At 42.9% G+C, this 23,007-nt stretch overlaps 1 protein-coding gene across 1 annotated transcript in view; it reads right to left on the reverse strand.

Moving 5' to 3' along the window:
* Positions 1 to 23,007, reverse strand: part of ADAMTS2 (ADAM metallopeptidase with thrombospondin type 1 motif 2) — a 152,979-nt gene that overhangs the window by 11,055 nt on the left and 118,917 nt on the right. The window contains exons 6-15 of the mRNA XM_088536827.1: positions 20,711 to 20,867; positions 19,686 to 19,791; positions 17,933 to 18,076; positions 15,577 to 15,709; positions 14,053 to 14,166; positions 7,458 to 7,603; positions 6,168 to 6,343; positions 2,404 to 2,537; positions 1,450 to 1,573; positions 680 to 760 (exon numbers count right to left, since the gene is read on the reverse strand). Of these exons, the coding sequence (XP_088392953.1) occupies positions 680 to 760; positions 1,450 to 1,573; positions 2,404 to 2,537; positions 6,168 to 6,343; positions 7,458 to 7,603; positions 14,053 to 14,166; positions 15,577 to 15,709; positions 17,933 to 18,076; positions 19,686 to 19,791; positions 20,711 to 20,867 (1,315 nt within the window). The remainder of the gene's footprint in view (positions 1 to 679; positions 761 to 1,449; positions 1,574 to 2,403; positions 2,538 to 6,167; positions 6,344 to 7,457; positions 7,604 to 14,052; positions 14,167 to 15,576; positions 15,710 to 17,932; positions 18,077 to 19,685; positions 19,792 to 20,710; positions 20,868 to 23,007) is intronic.

Here is a 23,007-nt window from a genome sequence, read left to right on the forward strand (position 1 = left end):
GCTCTGTCCACACGTGAGAGTTGCTCGATTTGGGAAGGCTGCACGGAAGCAGCAGGGAAGCACTCATGGAAGGGATGCCTTGTCCTGATGAGCAAGCGGGCTAGCGAGGGCGAGCGGGTTCGCAGCAAGGGGCTGGCTAATTCTATCGAACGACTCACGACAGAATTAGCCAGCCCCTTGCTGCGAACCCGCTCGCCCTCGCTAGCCCCCTTGCTCATTGATTACCTGGCACAGCGAGGAGTGGATTTCAATTATTTTCTAAGCTGTGTGATGGATGGGGAAGCCTCACATCGACACTATTAGCAACGGGGCAGAACCCGCAACAGCGTCAGCGCTCCCGCCGCGCTCCGCGTGCGCCTGGGACGCGGCTGAGGATGGGACACACGGGAAGGTCACGCAGACATTGTTGCGTGCACATAATTCAGCAGCTCTTCCAGCAGCTTTTGCACATGCACTTGCCAATCCTGGAATCTTCTTACTATGACCCCCCAGAATACAGCATGGGGAAATCAACTTGCCAAACAAGTTTCCTAATTTAATGCACTTAAAGGAGGTATGTGGTGTGGGAGGATAATGGGTAAACAAATGTGCAAACACATGTCGTGAAGCTCCACAAACAAAAATAAACAGCAGAAAAAATCCTGCCATTGAACTTTTTTGCTTTTTGTTGCATACTTACCGAGATTATGGCTGGTGGCGTCTGTTTCCTGTATAAGTAAGTGTCTTGCACCAACAGGAATTTCAAACATCTTAATGTGCCCTTGATTGCAGTATTTAAAAAGAGAGTAACTGGTTAGTATGCTGCAAACAGGAAGAGTCTGGCTTAGGCTTTTAAATAGATTGTATTTGCTAAAATGGGAGTATATGAAAGCAAGTTGAACCTAATTCAGCACCACTCCCATCATGTCTCTATGCCAGGTAAAGAAAGGCAACAGGGACAAAGGCTTTGAGTCAAAAAAAAAAAAAGAAAAAAAAAGGCTTAAGTGTCCTCAAGTGTCCTCCACAAACTTAGTTTCAGACTACAATGGCTCATTACTGAAGGCTTCCAGTGCCTTATTGCAGACCCCCATAGAGACCATGCAAGGCCTGGTTTCACACTAAGTGACGACCAAATATCCTTGCAGCAATTCAGGAACTTGGACTGAGCAGTTCAGCAACCTCAGCTGTGCGGATCAGGGCACAAGGCCCCACCGGGACCACTGTGAGTCCTCCCCATGCACATGCAAGTCCTGATTTCAGCAGCCACACCTGATTACTGGCAAAAGTCTTGCTTTCACACCTTCAGACTCTAGCCATGTCTCAAAATAAAGTCCAGAGCATTTATTAGAATTGGCGATACTGGAAATTATTTCTGATTGCTGAGATGCTTTTCATGAAAGTGAAGACATCAGAAGAGAACAAACAAAATACCCTGAATTCCCCAGGATAAAACACACCGAATTTACTGACCTTGTTTCTTTGGTATTCTTGAAAATGTCCCTTTCACCACTTTGCAGTGGGAATTATCTCCTCCACAAACACCACATTTATCTTCCTGCTTTGTGGACCCTATGACCCTATCGCACCCGACTTTCTGTGAGCAGAAGAGAAAAACAGTCATTCTGACTGATCTGAGCTTCGACTCAAATGAGACTTCAGATACCAAAACCCTGATCTCTGAGCTAGCAAAAATCAAAACCAAAACTCCCCAAATATAGGATTTGCCTGGAAGACCAGCATCTAAACAATTTAAAACTTTTATTTCCAATTCCTTTAATACTGTCAACTAGGTGATGGTATTTTGATATTATGTTTCAAAGTGGTCCTCGTACTGAAGGGGAGCAGCAGTGCTAAGGAAAATCTCTTAAGCCTGAGCTTATCTTAAAGCAGATGCTTAAATTCCAGGAGAATCAGAGCATCTATGAGAGGTTAGGAACCTTCACAAGTGCTTTGCTGTATCGGAGCCTCTCATCCTGCTGAAAGATGACCTGTGGTAGACCCAGCGTAGAGGAACTGTCATTGATTTTTTAAAAATAGCTTGATCAAATATGGAGAGAACGCACATCGGTCAGATCTTAACCCCGCTTTCCTTGAAAGCTGCTGCACGTTCATATTTCATCCTACCCTCCACCCCCGCAAAACCCAACACAGAAAGAGCTTTCACTGAAAGCTAATTGTAACAGTTCACCTTAAAATATTGCATGGGGAATTAATTGTGTAGGTAGATGCTGTTGGAATTGAGTCGCACGCAATGTGAGCGCAACCGTGAACACCACACATAATATTGTGACAATAGTCCTAATGTAATCTCAAAAGGCCCAGAGTGTTTTTATCCCCACTTAAATAACCATTCTTGGAGAGAAACACTCCAACTACCATTTGAATTGTTTCCACAATGCTAACGAGCCACCCAAGGGTGCTTACCAAGCAGTCTCCCCGCACGCAGATGCTGTAGGGGTCTTTGTAGGAGCAGCGAGTCCCATCGTGTACCATCCGTTTCATGTATACAACATCACCCATTTCCTTGGATTCACAATACAGGTGACACCTTTCTTTAGCTGGAAAATAAAATGACCCAAATTCTGTGTGCTCAGCAGTGTTTACAGTTTATTTGCTGGCTTTGTGAGCAGCACTTTAAATGGAAACAGTATCAGTGCTCTCTTCTTTCTTTCATACATCACAGAGAACAATATAGCACCCACTAAATCATCAATGATTATCCCCTTTCAAAGGTTATGTGATCATCTGGAAACTGCTGAAGCAGAAAGGACCCAAGGGTCATCATTAGGAGACTGTTTTGGCAAACAGCAGATCATTTACTCCCACTGGGGTCCCCACTTAATCCCATGCTGGATTATGTAATCTGAGGTTTTGGCAGTCTGAAATTCGGCTGCCTCTGGGAGACGAGGTTTCTGCATCAGTTTCTCCCACATTCTACTTAATTCTGAAAAAAAAAAGGCAAATACAATTTTGCAAATAAAAGCAGCTGTTCTACATTGTAAGCAAAACTGGCTTTGAAAAAGTTTTCAGAGACAACTAGACCACACCATTTCCTTCTAAATAAGAAAGTAATATGCCTGCCCTCACTGCTGTGTTTGTATTTATGATGGCTGAAATCATTAAGAAAGACAAGATGTCAAAGAGACTCAGAAAAAAACCTACTGCTAACACATGTATAACCAACCAGACAAATATACCTCTTCCTCCTAACCTCTGTCAAGGAGCACAAAACAAACAACAAAGTTGAAAGGACTAATTACTTATTGCACAAAATTATATTCCACCACTGTATTTCACTTTACCCATATTTCTTGCTTTCTCCAGCCCCATAATTAGATTCACTATGCTTTCCTTGTCAGTAAGCAGCAGATGACCTTTCTGTTAGACAGAACAAACAAAGATTCTTCTACTTTAGCATGATTAAAGCTCAGGGTATTTTTCCCACCATTAAAAAAAAGAGAGATCTTTCCATTTTAGTAGTTCAATTAAAACAAATCTTCACAGGCCCTTTGCATTTTTATTCCCATACAGTGCCATGACCTCTGCCCTCTTTTAATAAACTTCTTGTTATTGCTGTTGCTGTCTTCATAACCACTGGGTATTGGTACATCAGAGACCTCTGGTCTGCTGCTGAACAGTGCAGATATGTCATACTAAAAATGTAGGGTCTGGGCCATTAAAGCAGCCACCTTACTTTTCTTGTGTGGTTTCTTAATAGATATATTAAGATCGCAATAATCTCAATCCCAGTGGATTTGTATATACTAAAAACATTAGTTTATGCACAAGATCTCTCTGTTCCAAAGGTTTATTTATGAGAGATGGTTCCCATCACGAGAACAGTAAATTTACAATTGCCATTAAATTGGATCCCGTTAGCTGCCAAGTACGATTTTCCTTCCCACCCCTGGTGCCTGGCACAGCACGGGGCAGGCAGCGTGGAAGTGAGCAATGTGCCTGGCCATTCCTTGCTCCTTTCCTCCCCTCCTCCTCCTCCTCCTTCTGAGGATGGCAGCCAAGGGCCCACGTCACACGCTGCCGTGGCAGACACGTGGCACAGGGCTGCGAGCCCAGCAGAGGCTGCGCGAGGGGATGCCCGGGGCCCTGGAGAGCCTCTGGGTACATCCCTGCTGGGCTCAAGCACACGTTGTTGATGTGCTTGAGCTTTACAGAAGGTGTCTTTAAGTGTATTAGCAATTTTAGAATAACCTCCCTCTGGCCTTGCCTTCACACAAAAGTTGTTCCCTTTAGTAACATCACATACGTGAATGTAACTCTCACAAGGGTGGCTGTGGATTATATCATAGCTATACTAAAAAATAGCAGTGAGCAGTGATCAGACTGAGCTGATATATGACCCAAGTCATTGAAGCTGATAGAAAAAAGTCTGATTCATTTCAGCAGTCTCTGCAGCAGACTATTCCAAATCCTAAACCAGGAGCAAAGGCCTGTTGGTCACAGTGTTCTTCCCCTCTCCTTGGGCCAGGAAAGCGATTCCATGAAATGAAGCCATGAAGCTCTATATGCTCCTCTGAAAGCCCCAGATTGCACAAGACGCAATGAAGAGAATAAGGCAGCCCTAAGAACTATGTAGGAAAAAATCCGGACAAATTAATTACAATGAATTTGCCATTGACTTCTGGCAGTGTCCTCTCACTGGAATGCAACACAGCTCACCCCAAGTGAACTTTCCCCTCCCTGAGAACTGAGCCTGGCCAAGGACAGCGCAGTTACCCGAGCACAGCTCGGTACCCGGCTACCTGCTACCTGTCCTCTGCCACGACAACACTGACCTGGAGGACCCGTTGCTCAAATTAAGTGGTTAGATTTAATAATGGTGAGCAGTCCCACTGCTTGTCATCTAAGATCGCTTCCATCTGTCCCTTTGTTGGCTAAAATCTCTCCCCAGCACTTCTGCAGCACGACATGGCAATGGCATGGCAACAGCCTTCATGCCACAAATCAATTATCTGCACTTTTGTTGACGGTTAGAGCAGAGATGTTAAGAAGAAAATAAGCATTTTTGTTCTAAGAGCTGATTTCAGAACATCAGAATGAGCATGCTGGTTGTGACCCAACGCGTAGGCAACCCAATATCCTGTCTGTAACGGTGCTCGCAGCGCTTGCAGAACGACGTGAAGCAGAACAAACTTTGCACTACTCTCCCTAGTACATTCTCTAAACTCCTTGTAAAAATGCAACTCAAGGACTTCCTAAGTCATGGTTATATATTGGTGCTTAATAGCTCTGGATGGGTTATAGACCTTTCAAGAATTTCTCTAAATCACTCTATAAGCTTCTGGCATCCAAAACATCCTGTGGCAATGAATTCCAGTTTAATTATATGCTATGTGGAAAAGTACTTCCTTTTATTTGTTTTAAATCTGCCACCTGAAAATGTTATTTAATGTTCCCAGGCCTGTGTTATGAAAAACAGTGAATAAATTGTTCCCTCTTCAGTTTCATGCTACTCACATTTCGGTAACTCTCTTTTTAATCTAAATCATTACTTCTCCGAGCTGTAAAGTCCTGGTCTATCTACACTCTTGCTTATCCTTGTCTGCTTGGGCCTTTTTATTATTACTATCCTGAATAATTTTGTATTCAGAGCAAAGTTTGTCATCTCCGTTTGCTCCCTTTCTCAGATCACGGCTAACCATGCCCCAAGTACTCATCCCAGCACAGCTCCTTGCAGGACACAGACATCTCCCAGCAAAACTACTCCCATTTATCCCATGACAATTCAGTTTAAGAGCATTTAGTGGGGGAAGAGGGTGCAAAGGGTTTCAAGAATCCAAATATATTAGATGAATCAGATCACTCATATATAGACATGGATGAGACTGAACCTGTTGAAGAACTCTAGCAGATGCGGAGTATGATTTCCCTAGAAATAATTTGATCCTGCCTAGTATATTTTTTACATGTGGATCTACTGATTTTTCTTTTTCATAATCTTTTCTATTAGTCTCCTAGTATGATAGTGGGACATGCTGGTCTGCAGTTCTCCTGGCCTTTCCTTATGCACTATTGCTCTTCGGTGCATGGACAAAGGCAACTTGGCTTAAGATGTCGGCTTAAGATGTTGGCTTAAGACGGCCATGTGAGACCCAGCTCCAGGCTCCAGAGCTCCCAGGCTGTCACTAACCTCACCAAAACCACTGAGGACGGGCAGAGACACTGCTCACCATCAACGTGTTCATAGGGGAGCCAGTGGTGCTTTGTGTTCTGATATTCGAAGTAAGGATCCCACTGTCTGCACTGCTCCTCTCGGAAATCCTCCAGGTCCTTAGGACAATCCTGAGTGTTGCAAAGCTGGAACTCATAGCTTGGCCCCACACACGTGCGGCCTCCATTGGCTGGGCTGGAGAGAGGAAGGAAAAGGATAGTCAGTTATGCCATTCATGCATGGATCAAGTATTTATTACATCTTTTCAGGTGTAATTTAAATCCCAGTCAAGAACTAGACAAAGCTAATTGTCTGTTTCTGGTACTTCCTTCCCACATTTTATCAGGGCTTCATCTAGTCTAATGACTGCTCTGATATTTGTTTTCTGTTGAAACAGAGAGTCTGGGAGGCATTTTGGAAAGGTTTCACTCAGCCTCTACTAGACACCATTACAGCTAGGGTAAAATATGAGATCGTTTTAAAAACCTGCTGTTAGTGTCTAGCTCTCATGGAGCAATTTCTGCCAGTTGAGCCTCAAAGCACTTGATACAGGCAAGAAAAGTCATTTTCTTGGTGCAGACTGGGAACGAAATGCACAAGCAGAGGAAGTGACTGATTCACATTCACCCCCTAAGCCAGTGGCAAATCCAGAAATACAGCACAGATCAGTGCTCCCTCCTCCAGGCCCAAGTGCATTCCAACCTGGCATTATGTTATCTGGCAACACAGAGCTCGAGAGTCATATCTGGCTTTGCACCTTCTTCCAGAACACACAGAAAACATTTTAAATAGCGTGTTAAGTCTCACTAACATCAAAACAGATTTTACAACTAAAACGGAGTCCGCAATTATAAAGGTCACTTTTATGTTGCCAATGTAATAAAGGCTGAAATTAGGATGGCTACAATTGTTTTTCTTGACAGAACAGCTTTGCATCAAAAAACACAGCCTCGCTAATACAGCATTTTTATCAATTATAATACTATTTTTAACACTAGCAGTGTTTATTTTTAACGGTAAAGTGAGAAAGTCAGCATTGAAAACTCTGCCTGGTAAAATTATTTAATTCTAACTCTTGTTTTAGTTCCTGCTATTATAGTCGTGACATGTTATGATATAACAGTAAGATGCAAAAGCAAAAATTATATATTTAATATGCACATCAGGTCAGATTTCACAAGCCCCAGCTATGTGCTTTAGCATCCTTACTGCACTAGTACTTTCCATGCTACTGACTGGTAAGTTGGCAGCGATTCACGCAGCTCAAGCACTCCACGCCAGGGAAGCACGGGGTGCACCAGGGACTCACTGTGGATTGTCACACTGCCGCGTGCGGTACTTCACCCCCGTGCCGCAGGTGCGAGAACAAGAGCCGAACTTGCTCCATGCCCCCCAGTGTCCATCCTGCTTCAGGATATCCGGTGTCAACCAGATGCAGTGACCTTTGAAGCAATGCTAAAAGGGAAAATTGCACATAAGACAAAATGAGACAGTTAAATTACACTACGGGAGAAGCTGAAGTACAGCACATTACTGTGTCCCTGCAGAACAGTCCTTCCCCGTCCTTCCTGCACCTCTGCAAACACTGCTGCAATAACCCAGGTCAGCAAACTGGCATGAAGTTAGAGCCATCTTCCATTTCAGGTGTTATCAACACTAAGTAAACAACTCTGCCCATATGTCTGGAGATCTCACATCAAAACGGGCCAAAACATCACAAAGCAGCCATGAAAGAACAAGCCAGGACATTCCCACTGCTGAGCAGTTCATCATCATCTGTTAAGTTTTCCCTTTTCTCTTAGCTATGCCTCATAAGGAAGTACAGTCCTTCTACGGCGATTGAAAATGCAGCTTGCTAAATTCCTTATACTCTTAAAGTGCCTACGCATTTCTTTCAAGAAAGAAAAATCATCTTTGTAGCTTCAATTCCAACATCCTCTTGACCATCTCCCTTCATTAGAGAAGCCTGCTAATGCCTCACAACCAATTTCTCCAGCTCCTAATCAGGGAAGATTTTTTTCTTTTTTTTCTTTTTTTTTTTTTAGCTGAAGTCAAGAAGAATTATTCTCAAGGATCAAAGACATTGGCCTTTTCAGGTATTACTTCTGCTCACACAGAAGTGTACTGATGAAGTGTGGATGCTGGAAAATACTTCAAGCACCACAAATGACTTCTTTGCATTCGACTGTCGCAGTCTGTCTGCCTTCACGGTTGCTGTCGGGATAAGAGCTCTGGCTCACACGCACAGATGGCCACAACAACAAGTGCAATCAGTCACTTACTTCCCTTAACATTCAAGTCAACAATAACATTTTACACAGCTTAACAAGCCCTGGAATGCAAGAATTTGGCAGGCAGCACGAGCTGAGCATATGGCTAAACACATGCTGCCAGCAAAAACAAAATCAGAAGATACATAAGGGGAGAGCTTTCTTAAGCATAGCGATCAGGAAGACAAATTCAAAAGTGATGGATAATCATTAATAATGTGGAACTTAGAGAATCATTAGTAAAATGGTGACAAGATACAGCTTACTGATTTGCTAATCTGCTTAATGACTGGCTCTTTATTCATGGCAATTTATTTTGTTACTGATTTGGTTGGACAAGGAGAGGGAAACAGAGTAGAAATTAGGTTTCAACTATTTGTTCTTTCTCATGGCTTCAAATAATCCAAGTCAAAACCTATGAAGTAGTTACCATGAAGCCAATTATAACAATATCCTGCTCTGGAGCTGTAAAGGCAGATCCTTCTTGTTTGACAGAAGAAGAGATAATTCAGCAAAGCATGGAAGAAATGCAAAATGCTAATGCGTCCTTCTTTGCCTTCCTCAATTTCAGGTTTAGTGCTATGCCCTTCAGGGACCATCTACTTCCAGCTCCATAGAGGCTTGTTTGAATGAAAGGTTTGTGCATTGAGGGGACCTGGGTGGCAGTGGCACCCCAAGACAGATGCAGGGGATGCTGGAGGAACATGATCCTGCCCCTACAAATCCAGCTGTGCTCGTGACATGAGATGCCACAACCCTTGATCGGTGCTTGTTTAAATATCCTTTTTTTCAGGAGTTCTGCATCTCTCACATATAAGTTGTCCATGAACCACCAAGCCAGTTTCAAGAGCCACGTAGTGTGTGTTCATTAGGAAGTGTCCAGTGCTTGGCCTCAGCAGAGGAGAGAAGGAGACTTGTGATGCTGTGTTTTCCAATTTCTTTTCTTTTTTCATTTTAACGAGGAGCTGGGGATGTGGGTTTGCAACAACCACTAATAAAGCCTCTACTTGACATTGTGACTGGTCCCTGAACTGGAAAGCAAACATGGAAAAGTGTTATTGACTTTGCTGCGTAAAGGAAAGAGCAGCATTGATTTTTACTGGAGAAGCAGGTCGTGCTGAAGGCCGGGAAGCCGAGGCAGAGCCACCGCTTGTGTGAAGTGAGTCATCAGCAGCTCTGCCTTTTCGTTTGGGGATGAAAAGAGAGGAGTCAACATAAAACGAAACGATCCAGAAGCAAATCTTGCTCTGTGCAGATCTGTGAGAATGGAGAGGGTGTGAGGAGACAAAACCTGGGATGGAGTGATCCCTAATGCAATACGGGAAGCTAGAGGCTTTCCTTCCTCTTGCTGCTACATTAAGTACATAATGAGGTGGAAAAGAGCCAGTTCCAACTGTACTCATAATAAAACGAGGTTTTCATTTTGAACATGAGGCGTATTAAAGCTTTTTTTTTTTTAATGAGGAAAAAGATGGGTAAATGCAAGTTGCTTTCTTAGTGGAAGAGAAGATGACTTCTCGTATTCTCGCCTTTTTTTTGGCAAACAGGACAGTCCAAAACAAGTGCAATTTCCAGGAGAGGAAGCTTAAACCTCTTGCAGTAAAACATTCCACTGCTGTTTTCAGCAGTTCTTTGAAACAACGGCTGCAGAGGCCAAAACAAGAGCTAGTGTGTTCCTATGGGCTTAAAGCATCTGTGAATTAATTTTTAAAGAAATCTTCCTTCTCTTCTGGTATCTCTAACTTTTTTACATCAGACAGCAACTGTCAGCCCTTTGCTGCATCTCCTTGACTGCTTGCCCGGTTACCTGCCAGGTAGCTCCTCTCAGTGGGTTACAGCTGGTAGATCCTACCACGAGAAGGTTATTTATTTATTTATATTCCCCTCGGATGCAGGCTGGCCTGCTCAGCTCCATCTGTTTCAGAATAATTAATTGCAAGGGATAAAGCGAGAGCCGTAACAGTAAAATGTACCCTGCAAGCCAGTAAAAGTTTCTGGTGTGGAGAATCAAGTATTCTCACTGTTTCTGTGGTGACTAACACAGCATACACTTATCCATCTGTCTCCTGTCTCCGAGAGAAGCTGAGGTCAGCTTTCTCAGCGGGAAATTATCTGGATTGCTTTGAGCACACATTAGTGTACCTTTTTTCTTGGTCCATTTTTCTTCTTAACAGTATCTTTTTATTTCAATATTTAATCAATCCCTTCTTTTCCTGTTGAGACAAAAAACATCTCCAAGTTCAACTCAGATAATGTCAACAAAACTGTGAAAGGCAGGAGAACTGCTGGGTATGCGCTTGGACCCTGGGCACAGGCGTCAAACTGAAGAGCAACATCAGCTCAGTTGACCCAGGAAGGTTGGGGGTTCTTAGCTCTCCGCAGGAAAAGGGAAGAAAGGAGGGTCAGGTGGGGTAAACCTTTGCATTAGTCACTGCAGCAAGCAGATGGGCTCTAGTCTGCAATCGCCTTGCATGAGTGACTTTGTTTTTTACTCCTCTCTCACGGAAAGCAGTGAGTTACTTCAGCCAATATAAACGTCTCCCCAGAAGAGTCATAGTTTAAGAAACAGAACAAAAACTGGTGATATGTTTCTAAAGGTTCCCTGGCTTAAGAAGCCTGTGACTAAGAGTAGAGTTTACAGAACTGGATACATATAAATAAATCATCGGTTGAAAGCAGATGATTTTTTAATCCCTAGCTATGCAAAGAGTTAAGCTTTGCAGTTATGCCTTACTTGCATGTTTTACCACAGCAGTTTCTGAAGCGTATCTCACTTCACATTGAGAATCTGACCTTACCTGTGCTTGGCTTTGCAGGCTGGAGTTACCTTTACACACTGGAAGTCAATATGACCATCCAGATTGCAGAGAATTAATTGTAAGTCACTGCACCATCATAGCTTCAGAAAAATCAATACAGACTTCCTCTTCCTATTTAAATCTTAATCTGATTAAAAAAAAATCAGGTCAAAAGCATTGTAAAATATTCTATATATTCCCTTCAAAAATACATATAGTGACTTTCTTCTCTGTCTGGGAAGGCACAAGCCAAGAGAATAACTTATCTTACTGCCAGTAAATCTAGCAAATTACTAGTTTGTGGCCAATCAACTTAATGTATTTGGTTATTAAATGCCTTCATTTGCATAAGGAGATTTATTAAAAAGTTTTTGAACCTCCCTCTTTTGGCAAATTCTTGCAAGCAATCACTACCTTCATAGTGAGTTTATGCAAAAGCATTAAAATTAATAGATAAGAGAGCATCCTTAAAAACTATCAGGAGCTCAAAGCTTGCATATATTTACGTAAAGGCACAAGTGTGCATGTATGTACATATACACACACACACGCCTAAACACATACAGAGCATTAAAAAGTCAAATCTTTCTGTAACGCTCCGTGACCAGGAGACACAAACAGGGGGTCTCCAAGGGTGCTCCTGCCCCTTGAGCTTCAGCTGGGAAAAGGGCAGGCTGGACTGGCCTCTCCTCGGGAGCATCAGCTAAGTTTGGAAAAGTGAAGCCCCCGGTTATCAGCTATCTGAGACCTGGCTTAGGTGAAAATAGCTACGCACCGCGAGCCGGGTCAGGCCCCAGAGCACGACTTCCACTTCTGGCATCAAGTCTCGCGCCTGCGGCAACACCAGGATGTTTCTTGGACACATCAGCAGTGTTTTGATTGGTCTCAGCTTAAAATAGGCACTGGGAATTAGTGGTATGAAATCACGATAACTACATGTCTCTAAGTGGGAAGCAAATGGGAGTTTTTGAATCAACATCTTTAATTGCTTATGTTTCTGTTCAGTTCTCCTCTGGCGTTATTCCAAAGAAAATAGTCAACCAAGTTTGCGGATTTTTTTTCCCTCTTTCTCAAGTGCTGCTGAGATATCATGGGAAATGTATCTTAAAGGAAATGGCCACAGGGAAATTGAGTCCCTACCTTCTGCAACGCACTCATTTTACAGGCACAGTCCTTTTGCTTCAGAGTCTCTGGTATTGTCCAAATGGATGAAGAGAATAACAGAGAAAGGTCAAATCAAGGCAGGGATGACAAGGCAAAGAAAAGATGAAAGAAAATCATCTGATTTATCTGTATTCAAAAAGACCAGCAACTTCTAATAAAAATATTGGTCAAATGTTGAGCTTGGAAATACAAAGTTAATAGTAGCACTTTATAACTCATGCTATTTAAAAAAATATATTTGGCTCAATCTTTGGAGTCTTATCTAACAAAATGGTTTTTATTTTGTATTATTTTCTTAGGCTGCCTTGGAAGGTTGTACTAAGTCTATTTATCATAAAAAAGGGGACAGCCCCTATGGGAATAAAGCAGTTACAGTTCTATCATCTACTAAACCTTCAGGATGTGCACACACTCCCTCACATCTCCACTAACTAAAAACCTGGCCAGCCTGCACAGTTAGCCAAAACCTTGGATCCCAAGTTCCCGTCCAGAGAAAATTTTTACAGCTCAGTTGCATAATATCCTGACAAACTGTTTACAATGGAAGCACTGACTGATCCTTAACTGCACGCTTGTAAGTTCTTTCTTCTTTCTATTCAAATACTCATATGAAAAAATAAAAAGTTGGTAAATGAAGCAAGAAAATGCAACATAATAGTATCCTTCTGGACCTTTATCTGCACTTCTAATGTAAAATCAAGATACAGAAAACTGGTGCAAGTCAGTGTAAATAAACTACCTAAGATTTGGGACTGTAGTTTTGATTTGTATTCATATACTTTCACACCAGCAACAAAGCTGTTTTAACAGGAATAACCTGAAAAAGAGAAAAATTAAACGGAATGGCTTGCATAGCTCAGGGCTTGTTGGGACTGAATGTAGCCTTACACTGTGTTTTCATTAAAAAAATGATGTTAAAACCCAGTAATGGCAGCTGCTAACGTGGTTCATTTGTCCTAGAAACGATGTGACCCACTGGGGTCTATAAAAGGCCTTTCCAGCACCCTCCTCTCCCCCTGGATCATGGAAAGCGCCGTGAGGGCTGAGCCCGTGGGAGCCTCCAAGGCCCGGGGGGTCGGAGCACAGTGTGAGCGCCCTCCGTTCCCACCTCCAACGCAGGTAACCGAGACCGTCCCCCCGGCCACATTCAGCGGCCTCAGCTCCATCAGCCCCCGTGGCCTCTCCGCGCTGGGAAGAGCAGCATCCCGCATGGAAACGCAGCCCCTCCTAGACCTCACACGAGTCCTTTGCCAGGACAAACCCCCCTTTCTGGCTCTGCTGCGATGTCCTGCTCCGAAGCAGAGCGCGAGCCCCTGCGCTGGCCGCCCTCAGCCCAGCCCCTGCCTCCTCTCCCCACGCGCAGAGCCGCCCTCTTGGCACTCCTGCGCTTTCCCCACATCTTTTTAGCTGATTTCGCATCCTCAGATAAGTTTTTCTTTTGTAAAATCAACTACATCTCTCTCCAAGAGACTTGAGAACTTGTGAGGCCTAACGCAGCTCTCAGACTTGCCCAAAGGCCTTATGGAGAAAAAAAGAAATCATTCTCCATTCCTCTGTTTTCTGTGCTTGTAAGAATGAAGCAGGAAATCAGGAGGAGGAATCCTGTCTTTTTGCCCTCGATTCCCTACAGACAGTCGGACGGCTGAGTGGACACACGCAGAGCTGCTCTCACCTTCCCTGGGGCGCACATGGTCCCGTCCAGCGGAGGCCCTTTCTTCGTCTTGCAGAAGTAGGGGTTCTCGGGATGGCTGCACCACAGCTGCTTGCAGGGATCAAACGTTCGGAACTGAAACACACGAGAAGTCAGCGTGGACGTTGCTGCGGGGAGCACCCGCTGCGAACCCTCCCAGAAACCCTGCAGCACGGTGGGGTTTCCCTTTTCTAGCTTTAAAAGGGCAGATGTTTCCACTGATTCCACCGGCGTGGCTGTGGACTGAGCAGAACCGAAGGCCACTTTCATGCAAAACCATCAACGACTTCAAAGAGAGATTCTGCCCACACTTGAAAGAAAAATGCCGTGCAAAAATCATTTTATATTAGCAGCCAAAGGCAGGCTGGATGAGAGAAGCTGGCTACACTGGGTGGACCACACTGACTTTTCTTACAGCTTCTCCAATGGTCCTGCTTCATTTGGCAAGCAAGATAGGTAATACTTGAGTCCCCATGGGAGGAGGAAACAAGCTACTCAGACCATAGCTCCACTGTTGTTACCACTTTCTTTGAGGAGGGAAATCTGATTCCTCGTTCATTGGATCCTGATCCTATTTAGTGTTTTATCTGTCCTTTGACAGCATTGATGTCAAAGCATGAAGAAAATGAGAACTGCCCATCACACAATATGTTAAAATCTGATGCCTCCACATGCTCTTGGCTATTCTGAATAAAGAAGGACTAAAAGTTGCCCTTTTATGGAGGCATTGCTAGAGGAGCAGCCCCTCTCTAGCAGGGACATCCTCCCAAGGCAGCCTTGGTGGGAACTGTGTCCAGACATAGCCCTACAGCTGATGCTTTAGAGGTTCTCATCTGTCACCTGCAGACACTCCTCCTCCTGCATACTGCTGCAGCTGAGAACCAAAGTTATGTGTTAACAGCTGCCACACCAGCTGAAAGCTTCCCTTTCCATTTAATATTTCTGTCTTCTCTCTGAGACCAATCTACTGGAACTTGCTCTAATCTTGCTTTGTTTCAAATTTATTTGTCTCTTGTTTTCCCGGTAGAAGAGAGCCAACCGTATCATTAAGGGTCCCTGCAAAATGCGCTACTTGCTGTCACGCTTATTTGCACATGCTAAGCATCAAAATGCATCATACTTCCCATAAAACTGGAACATAAAAGCAGAGCGCCCTGTATTAACAGTACAAGATGTGACACTAAATCCTTCTCCTTCTTGTTCAGAGTGCTGTAACAAAATATCTATCTGCCAGTGATAAGAGGCTCAGTAGTAGAGCAAGCTTGTTTGCCTGAAGTCTAGCACTATGTATGAAACTACGGCATAATAATTCCTGTAACTTCAGTTTAAAAAAAATATGGAGATACTTAAAATAGCTTATTTGTCAACATTCAGCTGTTATTTCTTGTTTAAAGTTAAGTGGGAACAATAACTTTCCTTGTGGGGCTTCACTATACAGACCCTATTTCAGAGACACTTAAAAATACTCCTGCATGAAAAATATCAGAAGCCAAGCTAAGTACTCACAGCTGTGCACATCATGTAGCCCAAACCAAAATCAAAACGGCACTGCTCATTCATGGAGTAGTGAATTCCTGGCAGCTGAGGAAGGGAAGGCCAGTCATGTTCGAAAGGATCATCACGCAGACAATCATAGGAACTGCAACAGGCAAAAATTACAGTAACAGATGGGGCTGCGAGACCTGCACGGTGTTTGTGGTTTCGGTGCCTTTTTGTTCCAAACAAAACACAGCCTACAATTTCTCAGACACTGGGCATAAAGCAGTTAATACAGCAATTATGCCTACATAAACTTAATCATGTTGTATCCACATTTAATAGATTCTATTTTTTTTTTCCTGAAGCCTTTCCATTGTAATTTTCACTTTGCTTGCAGGTAAATTTGTATCAGCTTCCAGTTCCCTATGTGAAAGGAATCAAAGGAAGAACCCAGATGAGACCAAGAAGAAAGGAAAGTTTAATTAATTTTCCATTTGTGGAACCTATTTGCCTGCAACTGTCTTTCAAGTCAAATTTTACAAGCCAAGATACTGCTAAGCTTGCAATATTGCCGTGGCCTTGCAGAGAAGCAGGGACTCTTTTACGAGCATGATCCCCCTTCAGCCTGCATTAAACACCTGGACTTGTCCCCTGTCTCTGTCCCTTGGTTCCAGATGACATTTCTACAAAGCTCCCTTTCTGTGTGATGAACTTGGGGGATTTTGCTGCAGTCTTAAACAGTGAGTGTATGAACTGGAGTCAAATCTGGCTAAGGTGCAAGGAAAACTGCAATGTCTCTGAAATGTCTCTAAGTTATTTGACATACACGAGGATGCCATACACAAGTCTATTCTGAAAGCAGAATTTTGAGGTTAGACTTACTTCAAAGCAAACTGTCTTTCACCTTATATTTAAAAAGAGCTGCTTTTAAAAGAATGTAAAGCAATCCTCTAGGCCAGATGATTTTTATTTAAGAGATAAAGCACAAAAGGATCTTGCTAACCGAAACACACATATCTCTGATAATAAGTTTAGTCTTTATTCCCATACTTAAGATATCTAAGATAATAAAATATTGACAAAAAAGACCGACTCTTTATTTCAGGCATTTTGCTGCATTTACATTATCTCTTTTTTCTGTGTATTCTGCTAGTAGTTTCCCTGTTATTTTGTTATGCATCTTACACCTGACAAGGGGAAGGTCTATTCTGTAAGGAGCAATGCTATGACCGTACAGTGAAAGTTTGTCAGGGAACTCAGATGCACGTCCAGTGACTGAAGGATCATGTTCAAAGGGAAGGAAGGGACATGGATAAAACTGTTAAGAGGACTGGAAAGTAAAACTTTTTTTTGCGTTTAGGGTATTTAAGTGGAACTGCTTAAAAAAAAAGTCCAGAACCATAGATAGATATAAGCTGCTGGAGAGAGTCCAGCGCAGGGCTACAAGGATGATCAGGGGCCTGGAACATCTGCCCTATGAGGAAAGACTGAGAGAGCTGGGCCTGTTCAGCCTGGAGAAGAGAAGGCTGAGAGGGGATCTAATCAGTGTATATAAATACCTCAAGGGAGGGAGTGCAGAGGATGGGGATGGTCTCTTTTCAGTGGTGGCCACTGATAGGACTAGAGGAAATGGCCGGAAACTGAAACATCAAAAATTCCATAGGAACTTAAGGAAAAATTTCTTAACAGTGAGGGTGACAGAGCACTGGAACAGGCTGCCCAGAGAGGTTGTGGAGTCTCCTTCTCTGGAGATCTTCAAAACCCGCTTGGATGCAGTCCTGTGCCACGTGCTTTAGGTGTCCCTGCGTGTGCAGGGGGGTTGGACTAGATGATCTCTAGAGGTCCCTTCCAACCCTAAGCATTCTATGATTCTATGATTCTATGATTCTATCTTAAAGCTCTGAGTGTTTATGAAGAGCAGCACCTTCCCCTTTAAGCAGCACCATCTTAGCAGTGGCAGGAATTGTGAGCAATGAAGTGCTCAGGCCAACCTTGATAGTAATCAGTGGGAGCAGAGGCACCCCTGTGCGAGCAGCTATGGGAGGGAGCAGGGCTAGGGTAAGGCTGGCAACAGGGCCTCCTTGTAAATCCAGGGAGGAAAGACTACATACTGTCAACTTGGAGAAAATTAACAATGTCAGTTAATTAAATGCACTGAGGACAATTCACAGTGAATTGAAATCAAAGCAATTGGGAAATGGCGTTATAACTTGCAGTTGCTGGGGAAGCATCTTGCTATGACAGGAAGGGCCAGGGAAAGGTTCTTTGTTTTATTTATCTATATTTGAGTGACTGTTAAAAGCGTAATGCAAAAAGGCTACAAGCAGGATTGTTCCCATGTGCTTCCAAGGCAAAGGAGAGAGGCAGCTTAACAGGTACTCACTGGAGGTAGCGGCTGAGCTCCTGCTGGCTGCAGCGGGACCAGTGGAAGCGGTGGAAGGCGGCCTGCACCAGCGGGGCCATGATGCTGCCCAGGCGGACCTCGTCCCCGCATCTGTTCCCTTGGCCGTCGTGCTCCATGCCCAGCCTGCGGAGAGAGCGAGCGCCGTTAGGTCGCGGGGACGTCCCAGGGCCTCCACACACCAAACGCCACCAGCGGTGGGGACAGCCACCCTGACGCATCCCCACCCTTGGCCTGGGGGGAGAGGCAGGAGAAATAAGGCTCGTCGGTAGTAGCTCTCATATAGAAGCACTTACCCTTCGAAATGCTTCCACGTGATTAACTTAATCTACTTTCCATCACACTAAAAATGCCTTCTTGGGACTTCTCTACACATATCTGCAATTGTGAATATCTTTGTCTAAATGAATCCATTTCCAGATTAAGGATCTACTCTACTCCCCAAGAGTATTAACAGACACGTGTTTTTACTCCCACCCAGAGCAATTCAGTGCTTATCTGACTTAAACAAATAAATAAAGCACACATTAGCTTCATTTGAATTAATGTCCAATTGTGAACTTGTCCTTGGTGGGGAATAAAAAAAGGCCCATGGAGAGTTAGTTTAGACTCACTCCTGCTATTGCCCAGCAGCAGTTCCACATTTCAGCCTATTTCACACACACAAAGTGTTGGTGCTTTTAAAAAATTACTCCAAGCTACAGGTATCTTTAAATTCCTTTTTGGCTGCATTGTGAATATATTTTTTCCTTTCCTTTGTTAGGATCTCATATTACATTTTTCTGTGGGTATGCTTTGATTAAATTGGAGATATCATTCCTTAAATTAATCTATACTAACAGAGTGGAGCTCAGTGTGATTTCGGAGGTCACAAGCAATCTTCAGTGGTATCTCTTCAAACCTGATTGCATATTCTTTTTAATCCTAATGCAAAATTCTGGAATGAAATACCATCTGGGTATCAATTCTACAACCCTGTCTAATTAAGATATATACACTGGGAGATTTTACAGATTTTAGCAACACTTTTTGTTTAAATAATTTCAGACAAAAAAAAAACAGGAAATTGCCTGAAGACTTTCTTAGGGAAAATATAATAGATTGAAACTGTTGGGGAAAGTTTTCTGCAAACTGTTATTCTATCAAGAAAAAAGTGGGAAATAAGTGAGCATTCTCTGCAAACACAGAAACCAATACGCTCTGGAAGAAACCAAAGCTCTAACAGCTACTGACTGCCATCAGTTCTAATCACATCCCTAAACAAAATAATTGCATTTTTAATATGAAATAAACAGAATAGTTGTAACGTCAGTGCTTGGCACCTTGTTTCTATATAGCATGGTATTCTCCAGCAGTGGTAACTTACACAGATGATGGGTTTATTTACTATAGATGAATCATGTATTCCACTGACTCAAAGAATTCATATTTCATCAAAGTAAATACTTCACATTTCCACCAGGAGACTATAATATATCACTGACTCTAGCCTCATAGAGGCCTTGGAAGTATTTTGGTCTTAGTTCCTTTTTCCATTTGAAAAGAGCAAAACACCAAGTGATTACAAGGCTTACCCAAGATCACAAAGAAAGCTATGAGAGCGCTGAGAACTGAACGTAGGGCTAGCCCGGAATGTTGTTTCTTAATATAATCTGTGTTTTACCAATGTCACAGGTATCTGTCAGTGCCAAAGACATCAGGAGGTAAGATAGAGGATGTCCCTAGTTGTACTCACACGTGTCCGGTTTCATGGGCCACCACAAAGGCAGATGAAAAGCCATCTTCATGGTTGAGCGTGCAGCTTCGGACAGGATGACACATCCCAGTGACCGGAGCGTAGCCTGCGGGAAACACGGCACGTGCCAGGGAATGGACGAGAGCAGAAAAGGCAGCGCTGAGAAGCTGGAGCACAGATGTCCCTGCCTTTCCTCCTGGGGCACACGCACAGTTGAAGCTCTCCTCTGGAAGGTAACAAGAGACCTCTGCCCCAAACTTTTAATAATGTGCTCCCTCATCTATAAAATATATGAAATTGGTCTGTTGAACAAATTATACTATATTCATTGTTCACCAGGATGCCGTTTTCTCCTCTAGGACCACTCTGGACCTGGTTTACTGCAAGCACATGAGGCAAAGGAGGAAAGACGACTGTCTGCTGCTGTGTGCCAGCTCACAAGCTGGGTGCAATTCCAGCCCTCGGGAATGTGTGAGCAAAGCACCAGCCCTGGGCTGCCAGCAGACCCGGACAACCCAAACGGAACCAGAAAGCCCAGAGATTTATCACCTCCAGTGAGCAAACCTCATCTCAAAGGATGCAGAACCCTAAGAAAAGGAAAAAGCAGGATAAAAAGGGGACTTTACTCGGTCCTACTGTTCCAGGCCTCTCTAAGAGTATTTCTTGGCCATCCTGCTGGAACACCACAACAGTTATTTGAAGACTTTTTAAACACAGAGTCCATTCTTTAATCTTTGGGAAATTTCAGGACTGTTTACACAGGGATCCCATTTGTTTGGCTTCAATAAGAGCAAAGAAGTGATCCAATAAATAATTCTATTAGTTAGAAAGGATAAAATAATAACTGAAAGAGTTACGAAAGAAAATGGCCATGTGCAGAGCTCTAGGGGGAAAAAAACAGTGTTGCCCGAAACTAAGCAAAGGAAGCACGGTTAGACCTTGCAAAATCAGCTTTGTTAAATGATGAACAGAAATGCTGCTCACAAGTCTTGAATTTAGATGCTAAAAACTGATGCCCATCTTACCTTGCATGCCAGATGGACCGAAATCCTGCCTTGTGAGGAAGATAGCATGGTCGTGGTATTCTGCATGCCCAGTGTCAGGTTTCTGTTGCAGGTAGGCCCAGCGACACACGTTCTCCAGGCTTTGGGAAGGGTTCCCAATCTCTATGAGACTCATGGACTGGATATGCACAGAAAAGAAAGACAGCAGTTGTTATTAAGCTCGATCATTTTTTTTTCCCAACTTGTTCAAGATTAAATATTCCGTTTCTATTACAATTCTATTCTTCATAAAGAGAAAATAATCCTTCTAGAACAAAATTTCCTGAATCAAGAAAGTAAGAAAATAGCTTATACCCAAGGTTATGTGTCACATATTCATAAGCTCCATGGTATAATGAAAGGAAAAAATAGATGGGATTTTAATGACAAAGATTATATTGTACTGTGCACTGTGCAGTATTTCTATGTCATCCTGGCAGCAGCTTGCAGCCTGGATATACCATTTCTTACCCAGCTTGTAGCCACTTTTGGAACTGCAATGGCAGCTGGCCAGCTGATACTAGTCCCAGGTGGGGAAGGGCAGTGCCTGTTAGCCAGGGAAGCAAATGGGAATAGGGGAGCCTGCAAGCACACGACCATGGTCCATTAGCCAAATTCACCATGCAACCAAGTTGAGGGTGTTTTGCCAGACCTTTGAATGCTACTGGATATTCTATTAAGTGTGAAAATTAAAGGCACTTCCTTTAGCCGTAGCTGAATCACTGCTTTCAGACATGGTCTTTCCCAAAGATTGTCTCAAAGTGTTTTCGTTAACGCATTGCACATTCGAAGACCACTGAGAATACAGCTCAGGTAATGCCCCACTCCCATAAGTGATTCTCCTACAAACCTATTAAACATTATGGGTGTGTTGCACTGTCACTGCACAGCCAACATGAACAAGGGACAAAGAGAATGTTATTTTAAAGCCTGACTACTTATTTCTCCCTTCTCTTTTTTATTTTTTTGCAGAATAGCACTTTCTGAGGCTTCCTAGCAAATGCTGTTGAGCATTGTGCACTATTAAGACTTAAAAAAAAAAAGCTTATTGTATGTGGGATGCTATAAAATGTATGACTAATTGACCCACCCCAGGCCTTACAGGATTTGTAAGAGTTACACATGTGAACCTTGACTTTTCATGCAAAAATTGTATCACCAAGACAACGCTGTAATCATAACACAAACCACAACAATTTAAATGCTTATACTATACTCTAAGCATTTAGTATACTGTAATACTTACTTTAGAGCAAAACCTAGCCTGGGCCAAAAATAAGAGAAAAGAAATACAGCTTATTTTAAAATACAGATGTATGTGACATGTTCACTAGTTGAGTACACCATTGAGCACCCAGAGTAGGCAGTACATGAGAAGAAAAATCCACAAAGGGTGGTGGAAGAACAAATGGAATTGAAAAATGAAGTCTGCCAAGCTGAGGTTTTGGCAAAAATGGGATGTTACAATTCTGCAAACGTTCAGAAAAACAAATTAATAGACCAAATAGAGAGACATCTTAGACTCTGATACCACTGGGAACAAAACAGATGTAACATAATATCATGACTCATCATGCTGCTTCCAGCCATAATTCCCATGGAAATGGAACCATACTAAAATGGTTGGATAGTTATGGTGCCTTTCTTGCATCTGCATGTATTCATAAGAACACACATGGACTAACTACGAGAGCAAAACTTCCATTCAGTTAAACAAGACTACAGTTTGACCACTCAATAGTGAGGCCTTTGGCAGATGGATGTAACTATCTACATCATCTCCACCTTGATCTCATGTCTACAAAGCCTCAGAAGAGAAATCCCATCAAGAAGCCCACTGAGACCTCCTATCATGGGATGCCAGAAAGAAAACAATCTGGTAAAATGAAGCTGCAAAAAAACACTTACGTAAAAGAGATAAAGGAGATAAAGACACTTTTTTTTTTTCCTCACACGATGACCTCCTATACTTCTAGCAAATAAAAGCCATCATATTTTATAAGATTCTTTGATGAACAAACATGCAATAGGAAGGCATTACCTACATATACTTTGTTTAAGGGTATTCAACAATTGGCAAAGACATTTCTGCATGATCAGCAAACAAGAACGGAATTTTTAAATAATTTACAACAAAAAAACCCCACTATTATAAAGATTTTTTCTGTTGTCTCTTCTCTCCACCTAAAATGAGTCTGCTGCAGCGTACGGAGCAGTGCCCACAATCTGGGCACTGCACTGGCATTTGGCAGTAGCTGACAACCCCTTCCACCATCTGC

The sequence above is a fragment of the Tinamus guttatus genome, unplaced genomic scaffold (genome assembly GCF_059628265.1).
Source record: "Tinamus guttatus ecotype Peru unplaced genomic scaffold, ASM5962826v1 Tinamus_guttatus_pri_ptg000710l, whole genome shotgun sequence".
NCBI classification, from domain to species: domain Eukaryota; kingdom Metazoa; phylum Chordata; class Aves; order Tinamiformes; family Tinamidae; genus Tinamus; species Tinamus guttatus.